Source organism: Neofelis nebulosa, chromosome 12 (genome assembly GCF_028018385.1).
Source record: "Neofelis nebulosa isolate mNeoNeb1 chromosome 12, mNeoNeb1.pri, whole genome shotgun sequence".
NCBI classification, from domain to species: Eukaryota; Metazoa; Chordata; class Mammalia; order Carnivora; family Felidae; genus Neofelis; species Neofelis nebulosa.
In genome coordinates this window covers 18,675,843-18,691,064 of record NC_080793.1, presented here as the reverse complement: position 1 = coordinate 18,691,064, position 15,222 = coordinate 18,675,843, and the positions used below count along the sequence as shown (strand labels likewise).

The following is a 15,222-nucleotide window of genomic DNA, read 5'->3' as shown; positions in this document are numbered from 1 at the left end:
CTCCTCCTCCTCCTCTTTCTCTTCTTCCTCCTCCTCCTCCTCTTCCTCTTCTTCCTCCTCTTCCTCCTCCTCCTCTTCTTCCTCCTTCTTCCTCCTCCTCTTCTTCCTCCTTCTTCTTCTTCCTCCTCTTCTTCCTCTTCCTCTTCTTCTTCTTCCTCCTCCCCTCCTCCTCCTTCTTCTTCTCCCTCTTCTTCTTCCTCCTCCTCCTCCTCTTCTTCTTCTTCTTCTTCTTCTTCTTCTTCTTCTTCTTCTTCTTCCTCCTCCTCCTCCTCCTCCTCCTCCTCCTCCTCTTCTTCATCCTCTTCCTCCTCTTCCCCCTCCTCTTCTTCCTCTTCTTCCTCCTCCCCCTCCTCCTCCTCTTCTTCCTCTTCTTCTTCCCCCTCCTCCTCTTCTTCTTCCTCTTCTTTCCTCTTTCTCCTCCTCCTCTTTCTCTTCTTCCTCCTTCTTCCTCTTCCTCCTCCTCCTCCTCCTCTTCTTCATCTCCCTCTTCTTCTCCCTCTTCTTCCTCTTCTTCTTCCTCTTCTTCCTCTTCCTCCTCCTCCTCCTCCTCCTCCTCCTCCTCTCTTCTTCTTCTTCTTCTTCTTCTTCTTCTTCTTCTTCTTCTTTCTTCTTTCTTCTTTCTTCTTCTTCTTTCTTCTTCTTCTTCCTTTATCTGTCTCTGGAGTATCTACTGCCTTCTAGTATACCAAACAGTTTACTTTTTCATATAGTTTATTCAGTTCCTCCCTATCACACTAGAATATAAGCTCCAAGAGGGCTGTGTTTGAGAAGTTTGTCCCACCATACAGAAGAGTAGCTGGCACATAGTCAGCACTGCATAGATGCTTGTTGGATGAATGAAGGCCTCTGTGCAATTCACATGGGCCCCTCAGATCTGCCAATGAAGGTGAGGTTAGGAGGTATGGAGTGAAGAAGCAAATAAGGAACCTGACAGTACTTTTCTGGACACTTTTCGTAAATGTTTCATTTTGTCTGAAGGAGAGTTGGGGTTTGCCTCTCTCATTTGGCTCTCAGAGAAAAGGGCTCCACTGAACATATGTAGCCAACTTTCCATGGAAAATAATAACACCTTTGTCACTAGACAAAATTGGTTCGAAGCTGCAGTTTGCCTTTTACTAACTCTGAGGACTCAGTTGGGTCAGTTCACCATCCGAGTCTCTATTTCTCATGGGCCTGCTGCGAGAATAATTGAGTAATATGTCCATGGCACTCAGGATGTGGTGAAGGTCCATCTCACCCACTCTCTCTGCCCCTCCCACCTTCACGTCCCTGTAGCCTTCCATGTGCTTCCAGCCCTGCTTGTTAACACCGTCCAGTAATAACTGGGGAGACGAGCGTTTCCCCTTGAGAAACCCAGGCTTCAGGTCCATCTCTAATTGTCTTGGGGGAGGTTTTTGTGCATTGACAATATATGACCTGGCAGTGAAAAGCCTAACACCTCGTGTTTTACTTTTATTTGCAACGTTCCCCATCAGGCCAGCTTCCCGGTGGCAGTCAGCACGTCTGTTCGAGCTGGCACGGCCTACAGGGGAGTGCTGCTCTCTCAGCTGCTTTGGCAAAGCTTCACTGAACACTGGGGCCTGAAAGAAATATCAAGCCTCCAGATACCACAGTGCTGTCACTTCCAGGCACGAGGGGGGCTAGGATAAGTACAGGGGCGCAGGGCCCAGAGAGGAATGGCAGGCAGTTTGAGGTCACATGGCACCCTGACATCAGAGCTCAGAGTAGATTCTGATAGGGGCCTCCTGTGTCAATGATCAGAAAGTAGGTACATTCATCTCTAGGCTCAGATGCCCGCCTGGCAAACCAAGGAGGATGGATGGAAGAAGCACGAAGTCCCTTTCCTATGCAGTATATGGGGTTCAGAATCAGGAGTCAGTATCCTTGACTTTTCATTTACTATAGATGTGGGGTGAGTTACTCGCCAGGTTGGGTCTCCTTTTGTCACAGCTCTCTGGATCTCCTTAGGGTCTCTCAGTTGTAAATGGAAGGGTCTAGGATTCCAAGACCAAGAGCCTTCTGGCTCTTCAAGTTGGCTTAAGTCCAGGCAACCCGTAAGTTAGCTTGTCTGTCAGAGACCCATCCCCCACACCTTCCCGCCCCATCTGCTAAACCTTGCCCGCCTGTGTCCTCCAGGCAACAACAGCCTGCTGACCTGTATGGAGGATGGACTGTGGTCCTTCCCGGAGGCCCTGTGTGAGCTCATGTGCCTAGCTCCACCCCCGGTGCCCAACGCAGACCTCCAGACAGCCCGGTGCCGAGAGAACAAGCACAAGGTGGGCTCTTTCTGCAAGTACAAGTGCAAACCTGGATACCACGTGCCTGGCTCCTCCCGGAAGTCAAAGAAGTAAGTAGGGCTGGAAATACACACAAGTTCTGGGGGGCAGAGAGAGCCAGGTCTGGATATCTGATTACAAGGAAGCACTCATTTCTTTGCTAGAGGGATTAGCCACTGTTCATTACATGCTGCCCTGTGAGAATCTAGAGGGACATTGTCAGGAACTGCCTACTGGCTGTGTGACCTCAGGCAAGTGAGTTCACTTCTCTGGGCCTCTAGTTTTCAGCAATAAGATGGGAATGATAATATCAGTTACCGCATAGGATGACTGTGAAAAATAAATGAGGATGTGTATATAAAGTGTTTGCAAGGTACCTGGCACATAGTAATTGTTCAACAAATGGTGAGTGTTAATATCATCATTGTACTAGCACCCATAAGAACCTTCTAGAAGGAAGAGAGAGGACAGGAGCTTGCAGGGCTAGAATTTTATTTTAATCCACACGCAACTGAGACACTGTCTGAAACTCTTGCTTGCCTCAAGTTCTGTGAATGAATTTTCTTTAATCCCTATGCATGCCCCCTACCAACCAAAAGGACAGGTAGGAGATCAGGAAAGGGAAAGGGGGGGAGGGCATGAGTCTAGCCATCTGGTCCTTGAGACATCTCTTCTTTTATCTCTTCTTTGAAGACGAGCCTTCAAGACTCAGTGTACCCAAGATGGCAGCTGGCAGGAGGGAGCTTGTGTTCCTGTGACTTGTGACCCACCTCCGCCGAAATTCCATGGGCTCTACCAGTGCACAAATGGCTTCCAGTTCAACAGCGAGTGTAGGATCAAGTGTGAAGACAGCGATGCTGCCCAGGTAAGGCTCCTTGAACTTGAGGTCGGTGTTCTGGGCCCTCTCCTATCTGCTTACCGAAGACCGACCTGTGTCTGAAGAACAGTGTCCTCCAGTAGACTCTGAAGATGTGGCAGTGTTGTCAATGCAGACGTTGAAAAACTGGGTTCTAGTTATATTCTCTTGTAATGTCCCTGAGCCTTGTTGTCCTCCCTGAACACCATATTTTGGCTCAGAGACTCTTAGCTTTGTAAAATGTGTAGTGTTAGAACTTTTCCGAAGGAAAGCACGTATGGAATCCCACGACCTCAAGACATCAGTTGGTTCTGGCAGCATGAAGAGAAGGGGAACCAGGCTCAGACTAGAAGTCTAGAGTCTGGAGAACACTGGGGAAGAGAGGGAGATGAGGAGGAGATAGCAGGGTTGGGATTTTGTCTCCATCCCCTTGTGCCTGGGAGGAAGTCTGGCATTCCCACCCACTCCTGTGGGAGGAGTCTGTGACTGAAGTGCTTTTGCTGCTTCTGAGATGGGTGGGGGAATCTATGATGGAGAAGGGGGAACAAGAGGCCAGCTCACTCCAGAGGAGCCTTAAACCCAGTAGCGGTTCCACTGTGATAGAACCCACTGTTTGGTTGGTACACTGAGCCCCGTATTTCGCAGGTGTGCAAGAACCTTCAGCCAGGTGAGGCTAGGGGTTCAACTGGATGGGCCCCCAGCCTTCACCTGCAACCAGCACTCACCCATCTTTATAGTTCCCCCTAGATGCCAGGCCCTGTCAAACCACCATCCTTAAGCCCCTCTCTCTCGTGCTCCTCACATGCAAACCAAGTCCTACCCCTTCTGCCTCCAGGACATCTCCTGAAGCTGTTCTCCCCTGTCTCCGGTGCCACCACTCTAACTCAGGCCATCGACATCTCTTTCCTGGGCCACATGCAGCCTTCTGGTCATCTCCCTGCTTTTAGCCCCCTGCCTCCCTCCAGCGCATTCTCTGCATTTCAGCCTGAGCGATTTCTTCAGCGCATAGATCTTGTCACGACGATTCCCCTGCTTAAAACCCTTCTGGAACCAGTAACCCTCATCCCCTGTGGGATAAACTCCCAGCTCCTCAGGGTGGATTCGAGGCCTCTCCATCACCAGTGAGACTGCTTTCCCTCTTACCTCTGCATTCTCAGTTAAAGAGTTTCTCTTACCTTTTCCAGCTGCCTCACTTCTAATCTTCCTTCCCAGGTCAGCTCAGGCACCCATTCCTCCAGGAACCCCTTTTACTGAAGGATGATTGGCATATGATGTTATATTAGTTGCAGGTGTACAACATAGTGATTCGACAAGTCTAAATGTCACACTGTGCTCACCACACGTGTAGCTATCACCTGTCACCTTACAATGCCATCACACTACCATAGACTACGTTTCCTGTGCTGTACCTCTTATCCCTGTGACTTACTATTCAAGCCTCCCCTTCACCTGTTCTGCCCATCCCCCCACTCTGGTGACTATCAATCCCAGGAACTCTTTCTTGAGATCCCTTCTACTGTTGGGCTCAGTGTCCCTCCTTGGGGTTCTCCAGCCCACCCACCCCCCAGCACTGGCCATACTGTGCTGCGACTCATTTCAGGTGCCCCCCTCCCCAGGCTGTGAAATGCTTGACCACCTCTTTAATCTTCCCTGAGTTTTCAGCACTTGGGACAGTGCCAGACACCTAGTAAGTGCTCAGGAAATGTCAAGCTATGAGAAAGAGCCACAGTGAACATCCAGAACCATCTCCTTATTTTCTAAATGAGAAAAACTCATGCTGGGAGAAGTCAGTCAGCTACCCCAGGTGACACAGCTGGGGTCACCTGAGTCAGAATCAGAGTCCAGGTCCTCCCAACTGCAGACAGACTGAATCCAACAGGCACCAGTTGAAAATCCTTCATAGAGTACACCTGTGGACGTCTGTGTACCCAAATCCTTCCCAGCCTTGACTGCCAGGGAAGCAGAAGCCAGTGCAGGAACAAGCAAAGGCCAGAGATTACCCCGGCCTCATGCAAGCTGATCAGCTCCCCTCTCCCTCCCTTACATAAAACTGTTGCTAACAGTTACCCAAACTGCTGAGCCAAATAATATTCTGGCCGTGGTCATGTTATCAAACTGGAACCCAGTCTGCCTGGGGCCTGCCAAGTACCTTTCATGGCCAGTTTGTATTTAAAGGAGAGGAAAATGTAAATTTATCAGACGACTCAAGCAGTTCTGTTTGGCAACCGGTGGAGAGGCTAGACGCGGAGGGGCAGGGTATTGCCTGTCGGAGCAAAGAATGAGGGGACGTGTGCCAAATGGGCTCCTAATACAATTGACGTGTCTAGTTTGTACCAAAAATGAATTTCCTCTACCCTCAGACCAGGGGCCTGAGAGCCAAATCTAGTATTCACCTCAGATCCCCTCTTGCTGCCTGTAAACACAGCAGAAACCTACGACCCAGAGCATCTTGAATTAAACAGCTTGTATAGAGTCGGAATTCTTTGCTTTCCAAACAAGTTCCAGCTCCTGGCAGCAGGGACAGGGACTACTATAGGGGAGGTTCGTGTTCTCCCTCCCACTGCCACTAAAAGCACATTAACAAATAAAACCTCTGCTTCATTTATGCCTTGGGAGCCACGATGAACTCTGAGTTCAAATTCTGACTTTACCACTTCCTCGTGGGAGGACCCGGGCAAGTTGTTTAATCCTTTAAGAGTCAGTTTTCTCATGACTCACAGTTTGTCTGGATTACATGAGATGGTAAAAGTACAGTATGCCTATGAGTACCACCCTGAAGTTGTACAGTACACAACCTGTGTCACCATATATGGCAGCCCTAGGGAAGGCACAGACCACAAACACCTCCCTTTGAGGTCACTTCTAGTGGGGAGAATCCCTGATGCTCCATGTGGGCTCCTATAGAATCTGGAAACAAAGGCAATATCTTGAAAGTTATCCCTCTGTGGGAGGCAAGCCCCAGAAAGTCAGAGAGGGCGGCATCTATCATGCATGAAACCAGAATGTGGGGTGGGGAGATTGGTGTGAACCATAGGGAAGCCCAATTTCTTGCTCAAATAAACTGTAGAATATATAGGCTCTCTAGCCTAGCAATGCCCGGTAGAACATTCTGCTACGATGAAAATAGTCCGTATCTGTGCTTTGAGATATGGCGGCCACTGGTCACATCTGGCTATGGAATACTTGAAACATGGCTGGAGTGACTGAGTGACCAAGTTTTACACTTTATTTAATTTCAAATGGTTCAAATTTAAATGCAAACAGTCACACTAGTAGCTACCATATTGGACAGTTCAGCTCTCATATTTATAGCGTTATTATTCCTGTGAACCATGACCGAGAACCTTGGTAATAACAGCTTTTTAAAGTGTTTTCAGGATGCCAGACAGGTGCCCCAGACTTTCATTCATTTCGACAACTCACAACAAGCATTTGAAGAAGAAACATCATCCCCTTCTTCTAATGAGGAAAGAAGGCTAGGAGGCTAAGTTCTGGTCCATAGTTACGAGTGAGTGGGCAGTGTTGACGGGCCCCACAGCCCTGTTCTTCCCACTACCCCCGAACATTTCCAGGGCAGGCTAGTGCCAAAGGGCAAGAACTCCATCCCCAGACAGCTGGGGAGAAGTGCTAAGTGTCCCAACATTTAATCCAGCTCAGATGTTCCTGAGCTGTCCAAGGTGATAACTCAGGCCCAGTTTTGCAGAGAAGCACTGTGGGGAATTTGCAGGTGATTAGGGGAGGAGGGACAGAGTCTGTGGCAGATGCGTGCACAGGGCCCGCAGCAGGGGAGGGAGAGACTAAAGGTGCTTGTCGACCAAGTAATGCTCTTAACGGGGCTTTCAGTGGCTCAGGAGGAGCAAGACCGGAAGGGTGGGGATAGAATCAGTGATTCACCCAGTTCATCACATGGGTCACAGAGGTGGCTGTGAAAGCCTTTCTGCCACTAGTGGTATGCATCTGGCTCCTGCCTTTTTGGGCTCTGCTGTGGATACAGCACAGTTCTTGCATGCACAGTGCCTTTCCAAGCAGGGGCGGCTTTTAGGCTGAGCCTTGTGAAACTCTTGCCTAGGCACTCTGGGCTTCCTAGAGGAAGTTAGAAACTTCACAGGAGGTGGACAAGACCTAGGAGATCCCCCACTGCAGCCCGCTTATTTTACAGATGGGGCCACTGGAGCCAGAGAAGGGAAGGGACTTGCCTCGGGTCACACAGCAAGTTACTAGCAGAGTCAGAACTTAAAGTCTCCGATCTCCTAACCAAGGCATGACACATACCAGATTTTCTGCCCATCCTTCCTCCTACACAAAGGGCTACATGTCACCCTTGTACCTTATCTGGAAGATGCAACGTGCATATAGGGGCAATGCATTGCCTGGGGACGGAGGCAAGTAATTAATAGCAGCGGTTTATTAAGCATTTATTACTTGCCAGTCCCTGGGCTGAGTGCTCTACATGGACACTTTATTTAAGCCCCACAGCATCAGTCTGGCATTACTGCCCCATTTTGTAGATGAGGGGGCTGAGGTTCTATAAGGTAAGGTGGTTCTGTCTCTGTTATATAGCTAAGAGTGGTGGACCTGAGATTCCCGTTATTAGGCCAGCCTGCCTCTAAGGCTTTAGCTCTTTATGTCCCATCTGTACAGCCTGGTTCTGTCCTGCTCTGAGGCTTCCATGTGTCTCTCTGCCATTATTTTGTCTATTCCCATCTCTGCTAAGGAGAAGAAATCTGATTCTCCCCCTCTCCTCATCTCGCCTCCCCTACCCGCCTCTCCCCTCCATTGCAGTACAGCCACAGAGGCTTATAGTCAGGAGACCCAGCTCTGACACTGGCAATCTCCATGAATTGGGTATGCATGCTGCCTTCCTGCTGTGGCTGCTGCCACTTCTAAGATGTTGGGGATGCTTGGGTTGATTCTGAAGTCACCCTAGATATAGCAGAAAGGAGTGGCCCTGAGCCTTAGGTGACAGAGAGCCCAGTGTGTGTTTAAGCTCTAAATGCTTCCCACAATCTAACTTACTTGGTCCTCATGATGACTGTGTCAGGTAGTGGACCCCATGCCCATTTAGTAGCTGAGAAAATTAAGGGACATAGGTTAAGGAACTTCCCTAAATAACCATGGCTAGGAAGTTGCAGGGCTGGGATTTAAATCTCCATAGTTGGCTTGAATTTGGCTTGAGTTCATGCTCCTGACCATTACAGTGGCATTTAAAAACTCACTTTTTCACTTGCTAGCTAAGCCTCAGTTTCCAGATCTGTAGCAGGGATATAATTTCTACTCTACTATGTCGTTAAAAGGATTTCGAAATGCCTGTAAAACACTCGGCACATGGTGGGTATTTGATAATATAATTACGATATGCCTTCAGCCCTTCCGGGGCCCCTGTGGCTAAAGAGACTTTGAGAGAGCCACACATGCTTTTATACAGGTAGATTCACAGGCACAGAGAGGCAAAATGTTTTGCTGAAGGATGCTCAGCCCTCTTGGAAGCGATTTCACTTTAGCATTCGGAATTGTGCATTCAGAACCAAGTGTACCCAGCAGGCTTCTTGCCCAGCAGTCTTTGGTTATATCAGATTGTATCCTCAATGTCCAGCCTTCCATGGTCAAAATAGACTTAACATCAAGGGTTAATTCTGAGGCTCTGTCCTAGCTGGTAGGTAAGCGCTGAGTGCACCAAGATCTAGTCCTAAAAGAGAATGTGGAAATCCAGAAAGGCTCCGGGAAGTCTGCTGTGCAGGGGACTCAGCAAAGACAAAGATGTGGAGGTGGGAAGCAAGAGGAATGTGAGACTAGAAGGAAAGACAGGTGCATAGCAAGAGATGGGGCTAGACTTGTCATCTGGGTTCCGCTCTGGAGGCCCTGGAGTGCCAGCCCACAAGTATGCCTTGTTTGGAAGTCTAAGGTGTCTTAGCAGAAGGTTGCCATCTTTTTTTTTTTTTTCTTTAAAGCATATTTAGTCAGCAGTAGAAAGTGCCCGATGAGCTGGGCAGGAGGGAGAGGGGCTGGAGGCAGCAACACCAGTACCTTTATGTTCCCACCTTCTATGGTAGAGCCTTCTATAGTGGATTTCTCTATGGCGAAATTCCCTGAGCAGATTCCAGCTAGTTCTAATACGTTCTCTGCTGCAAACCGAGGTCCCCAGCCAACTCTGGCCCACGTAGTGCTGAGGTCTGCAGCCCTTCGGGGGCTGGAGGCCAAATGCATCATAGGCCCAGGCCAAGGCTCCAGGAAATTGGGGTCAATTCCCTACTCCCCCGAGGGCCCAGCAGAATCATGGGGCCTGGGGCTTGGGGCTCTGGGAGGGAGAGTCGGTTCTCTGAAGCCACATGAAGCTGCCTAAACTTTCCCTGATGTCACACACAATCTCTGGCGGTGGACTCTGTGAGTCGTCCCACAGCTGCATGCTTGGGATGGACCACCCTTCTCCCGGGGCCACAGAGGTTCCCACTGCATTTGGAAAGACCCATGAGAGGCCCAGAGAGGCACCCCCCCCCCACCGCCACCCCCTTTCTCTTCTGAATCCTGTCTCCTTGCAGCTGTTTTCTCAGACAGGGTAGCCTCAGCCTGCATCAGCTCTTTGAAAGAGCTTATTCATTTCCTTATACATGCACTCATTCATTTATTCCCTAATTCACCCATTTCTTCGTTTGCTCACTTATGCATTTATTTCCTCACCCACACATTCATTTATGCTCTTGCTTATTAAACAAATTCATTCCATAACTCTCTACCGATTCGCCACATCTTTTCTTTTGTTAAACAGATAGTTCTTTTTTGTTGTTGTTTTGTTTTTGAGAGAGAGAGAGCGCACACGAGCTGAGGAGAGCGGGCAGAGGGCAGAGGGAGAGAGAGAAAATCCTAAGCAGACTCCATGCTGAGCACAGGAACCCGATGCAGGGCTCGATCCCATGACCCTGGGATCTGCCCTGAGCCAAAATCAAGAGTCAGATGCTTTACCGACTGAGCCACCCACGTGCCCCTAAACAGTTCTTGAGTGAGCAAAAATATCTACTGAGTGATGAATGAATGGACCAAATTATCGGGACCTGTTAGAAATTGTGGAAAGGCCCTGAGGATGCAGGGACGAGTGGGGAACCGTCTTGGGCCTTGAGGGAGTTCATCATCTGGTTGGGAACAGATGATAACAAGGCAGTGCATGGCAGAGACGTTGAGGTAGCACACTCTGCAGAGTTGGAGCAGCACTAGGACACAATAGTTTGTGCCAGACAAGGTGCTGGGGTGGGGAGGGAAACAAAGCAGCCAGAAGGCCCATGAGTACAGAGGCATGGTGTTGTGAAATAGCTATGGTGCATTTGAGAATGCAGGTGATTTAAACCAAAGTTCAAGGTTGGTGGTGGCATTGTAGGGAGCGAGAGCATGGGGAATTAGCCAAGGTTAAGGCTTTGGGGGCTCTGGAGGCCAGACACCGGAGTTTGAATCGCGTCTAAAGGGCACAAGAGCCATTGCATAGGTTTTCACACTGGTAGAGCATGATCAGCTCCTCTGGCCTCATACAGAGTTTCTCTTCTGATCAAAAGCTTGAAAGAGGGAGAGAACAGGGCACCTGGGTGGCTCAGTCAGCTAAGTATCTGAGTCTTGACTTTGGCTCAGGTCATGATCTCATGGTTCGTGGCATCGAGTCCTATATCTGTCTCCACGCTTACAGCGTAAAGCCTGCTTGGGATTCTCTCTCTCCCTCTTGTTCTGCCTCTCTCCCGTGTACTCTCTCTCTCTCTCTCTCTCTCTCTCTCTAAGTAAACAAATAAACACTTTTAAAAAAAGAAAGAGGGAGAGAATGTACAGTGTATTCTCAGATGGAAGGACCCCCGTCCAGAAACCACTCGTGGTTCTCCATTCTCAAGGGACAGAGTCCAAACTCCATAAGCTGACATTGAAGCCACACTCTGCTTCTGCCCTACCAACTCCTCCTCTCTTGGATCACAGGATGAGAAACCTTGGGGAGCTGTCTGTTGCTCACTGTACTTCCTTGCATTTGTGCATGCCCTTTGGCCCTCCAGAAAAGTCTTTCCATCCCTGTTCTGCCTGTGATTCAATGCATCCTTGAAAACTCCTTTCCATATATCACTTCCTCTCCGGGGCCCTCCCTGCTTGCCCCTCACAACCAAAATTACTCTCCCCACATGGTCATGGCACTGCTACCGAGCACTGTCACACGGACATGACTGTCTCACTGTGGCAGATACTGGCTCACTTCACATTTGGACCCCACAGAGCTGGGCACAGTCTGGGCACTAAGAAATGGTCCTTGGCTTCAGGGGAAGGTCTGACATTTCCACAGAGCTGGACCTCCCATTAGAAGCCCAGACTTTGAAAGGGGGCTCAGAGAAAGGACCATGTCTGCAAGCTGCATTTGCCTACCACCTTGCAGAGGGTTGAGAAACTGTGTTGTGCCTGTTTTAAAGAGTTGATGGGAGAGCACAGATAGAAGTATCCCCACACCACCCTCCTGGTGCCATTGTTGCTGGAATGCAATGGAATGGAGCAAAAGGAAGGAAGGGAAGGCAAAAGAGAGGAAGGCAGTGTCCAGGAAGAAAAAGCTTCTCGCCTGCCAAGTTAGCATGTGGCAGAGCCCTGACATGGGGTACTTTCTCACTGGCTGAGTTTAAGTAAGCTTTGCTCTGTGGCTACCTTCTCACGAACAGCCCTAGGACCCATGTTCTTCCTTGCTGTATGAGTTAGGGAGCATTTGGTCCCCTACCTTCTCAGTTATAAAAAAAAGATCAACACACAAAACAAATCCCTCTGACAGATCTCTGAAAGAGCTTGAAGCTAGGACATAGGAAACCTGGGAGATGGGCTCCCTGGGGGGCTTTGAGCAAGCTTCTTTCTGCACGGAGTCCTCAGTTTCCCCATCTGTAAAATGGAGATGTGAACAGTGCCTCTAGTTCAGGGTGATTGGGTTTTGTACATGGTTCAGAAACTGGTTGTGGAACACTTCTAGGGCTCTGGGAGATAAGGAGCAGTCTCCTCGTTTCTGTTGAGGGGCTTATGATGTTGAGGGTGGTCATCCCTGTTGGTCATCCTGACTGTTCTTGCGTGGTGTTCAGGGACATGGGAGCAACGTCATCCACTGCCGGAAAGATGGCACCTGGAGCGGCTCCTTCCACATCTGCCAGGAGATGCAAGGCCAGTGCTCGGCCCCAGACCAGCTCAACAGCAACCTCAAACTGCAGTGCCCGGACGGCTACGCCATCGGTACGGTGTGTGTGTGTGTGTGTGTGTGTGTGATGGTGCGAGCGGGAGGGGCAGATCCTTCTGGCAACCTGGGGCTGGTGCCTCACTGGATGTCTGGGCACCTCTACCTCGTGAGGCCCTGTAAGGGGGAAACAAAGATGAGAGGGACCAAGTCCTTGCTCCCAGAAAGAGTAAAAGGCACGAATGTTAGAGAAACAGTGGTGAGTAGGGTCTTCCTGGAGTACAGAAGAGCTGACCGCAGAATAAGGAGACAGAGGGGGCTCTCAGAGGAAGGGACGCTTACATAGGGATTTGCAAGAGCTTGTTGGGTGGGAAATGGCATTCCAGACAGAAGAAACCATGTGGCAAAGGGAAGGAGATGTGGAAGCACCTATCACATTTGGGAAAGCAATGGTGGTCCTAGCTGCCTTTTTATCTGGAATCTGAAATTTTGCATAATACTCATCATTCATGAGTACCTACTATGGGCCAGGCCCTGCATCAAGCACTGTATAGAGGCACCATATCTTATCTGCCCAATAACCCTTGACATATGAGGAAACTGGGACTTGAAGGGATAACAGAACATGCCCTGAATCCAGAGGGCTCTTCTACTCCAAAGCCTGAGTTCTTTCCGTGGCATCCCAGTTGCCTCCAACTGGAAAGATAAATAGCATTTTCAGAATATGATTTGCGTGGTGATAGGCGAGCTCACAGAGTGCTCACAGTGAGAAGAGACAACCTGGGGTTTGATGCCAGGGATTTGCCTGGTTGAAACCAGGTGCCTGGATGGATGCATTAATCATCGGCTCTGAGGCTTTCTGGGGAACTGGAGCGTGCATTGAGTCTGACCTCAGCTAAGGGCGGTGATGCTGACCTCTTGGGCTGATTCCCTAATTGACCATGATGAAAAGCCCAGGGAATTGGATGTTCTTTCTCATGGCCAGTGTGATTTATGGGATAATCACCAGGGATGTCTGGAGCAGAAGGTTATCCTGCACACAGTCACTCCCAGTTACACAGAGCCAACAAGTTCTACACCCAGCACGACGGGAGCTGTCACTTCTTGTCCAGAAGCGAGGCCCGTGGTGGGAGGGGGGAGGTGTATGGGGCCCGATCACCTTTCAAAGATGGAAACACAGAGCCTGAGAGCGCATGTCAGTTCTTCACCTAAATGTAGAGTAGGGATCAGCATTCCTGCATTTGGTCCAGAGAACTTGGTGAGAGTACCTCTGAGCGCATGGTTGCTCTCTCTGATGATTCTAAAGGTACTGTAAGTTTCTATAGAGGCACCAGCCCAAAGGACCCTGACCAGGATGGCTGCAGAGAGGTGGCATCTTGTGGGTCTGCCAATATAGGCGTTCAAGATGGTTGGGGCAACAGGTGTAGCAATGGTCAGTAACAGTGGCTGTTCCACCCTGAGGCCAATGCTTTCTTCTCTCCATCAGTCCTGATGGGTGTGCGGGGTTCTAGACACATATGTCTGTGATGGGGTCCCACCCCCAACTCAGTGTATACAAGTGAATATTCAGTGATACTCAGGACTGGTATTAAGTGGCCCTGGGAGGAAATCTTTTGATTAAGTGACTTTTATTTAAAAAAAAAAACAAAAACAAAACTTATAGGGGGTCCTGGGTGGCTCAGTTGGTTAAGCATCTGACTTCAGCTCAGGTCATGATCTCATGGTCCATGGGTTTGAGCCCTGTGTCGGCTCAGTGCTGACAGATCAGAGCCTGGAGTCTGCTGTGGATTCTGTGTTTCCCTCTCTCTCTGCCCCTCCCCCGCTCATGCTCTGTCTCTCCTCTCTCTCTCTCTCTCTCTGTCTGTCTGTCTCTCTCAAAAATAAACATTAAGAAAACTCATAAAAACAGACTTCCTGCATGTCTACATCCACTGATAGGTCCAAATATATTCACACATGCAAAAATAAACACAAGCACAAATGCTTAATGACCAAACATAGACCCAAGCACATACATCATAAACTCATGCTTGGCATGTACACTTTAGCCAGATAAGTGCATCAACTTGTCACCTACACACACACACACACACACACACACACAGCACAGCTACACATAGCATGTACACACCTGTGACATAATTACACACACATCACAAGCACAGACACATCTTACGCTCTGAAACATAAAGATGTGCGGAAGGCAAACATAACTCACACATGTACACAGACACATCCTGTGGCCACTTGGGACATACAGTGCATTCCCATGCCACAATCACACATCACCTGGCTCTCTGCTTACCTAGCTAGAGGTAGGCAGAGGTGTGGCAGCACTATTCCTTTGCCCACGGAGCTTTTTTGTGATGAAGCAGAAAGGGAAAGAAGTTGGTATGACACTAGAACCTGAATGTCCCTCCCTTCCAAGTACCCATGTCCCCATTGCCATGCTGATGCCCCTTTAAGGAATATGGTGATCCAGGGTGGCTGGGGGGATATGGGGGAGCTAAAAAAAAGCAGTGTGGGACACTGGGAGATAACGATTGGGAAGGAGGGAAACCTCCAGGTCCCTGCCCTTCCCCACCTGCAAAGGCCCCCACATCAGATTCCCAGGTTGAGCCCCTCCCTGGGGAGAGCCTGCCTCACCGAGGAGGGGATTTGATCAAAGGCCTTGTAATCAGGGGTGAGGGGTGTGTCCCATCACAGGGGCTTAGGCGCTGTGGGGCACATTCTGGCACCACCCAGAGGAGCTCGCTCTGGACCCCCCTCCCACTCAACACAGGCAGGCTTCTGTGGCAGTTAGGAGCCCTCAGAAAGTTGCTACAGGCAGGGGCCTGGTGAGATCACCCTCTGTAAGGTTGCCAGTTCGGGTTCATATATCACAACACAGCAGCCTGGTCCTAAAGCCCTAGTACTGTGGGGAGGGGAGGGGA

General features: G+C 49.6%; 1 protein-coding gene across 2 annotated transcripts in view; it reads left to right on the top strand.

Moving 5' to 3' along the window:
* Window positions 1–15,222, top strand: part of PAPPA (pappalysin 1) — a 244,862-nt gene that overhangs the window by 194,745 nt on the left and 34,895 nt on the right. For both annotated transcript variants that reach the window (XR_009251453.1, XM_058694371.1), the window contains exons 16-18: window positions 2,137–2,347; window positions 2,970–3,141; window positions 12,201–12,348. Coding sequence is in view for 1 of the 2 variants with exons in the window: in XM_058694371.1 (XP_058550354.1) it covers window positions 2,137–2,347; window positions 2,970–3,141; window positions 12,201–12,348 (531 nt within the window). In the remaining variant the exon portion in view is untranslated. The remainder of the gene's footprint in view (window positions 1–2,136; window positions 2,348–2,969; window positions 3,142–12,200; window positions 12,349–15,222) is intronic.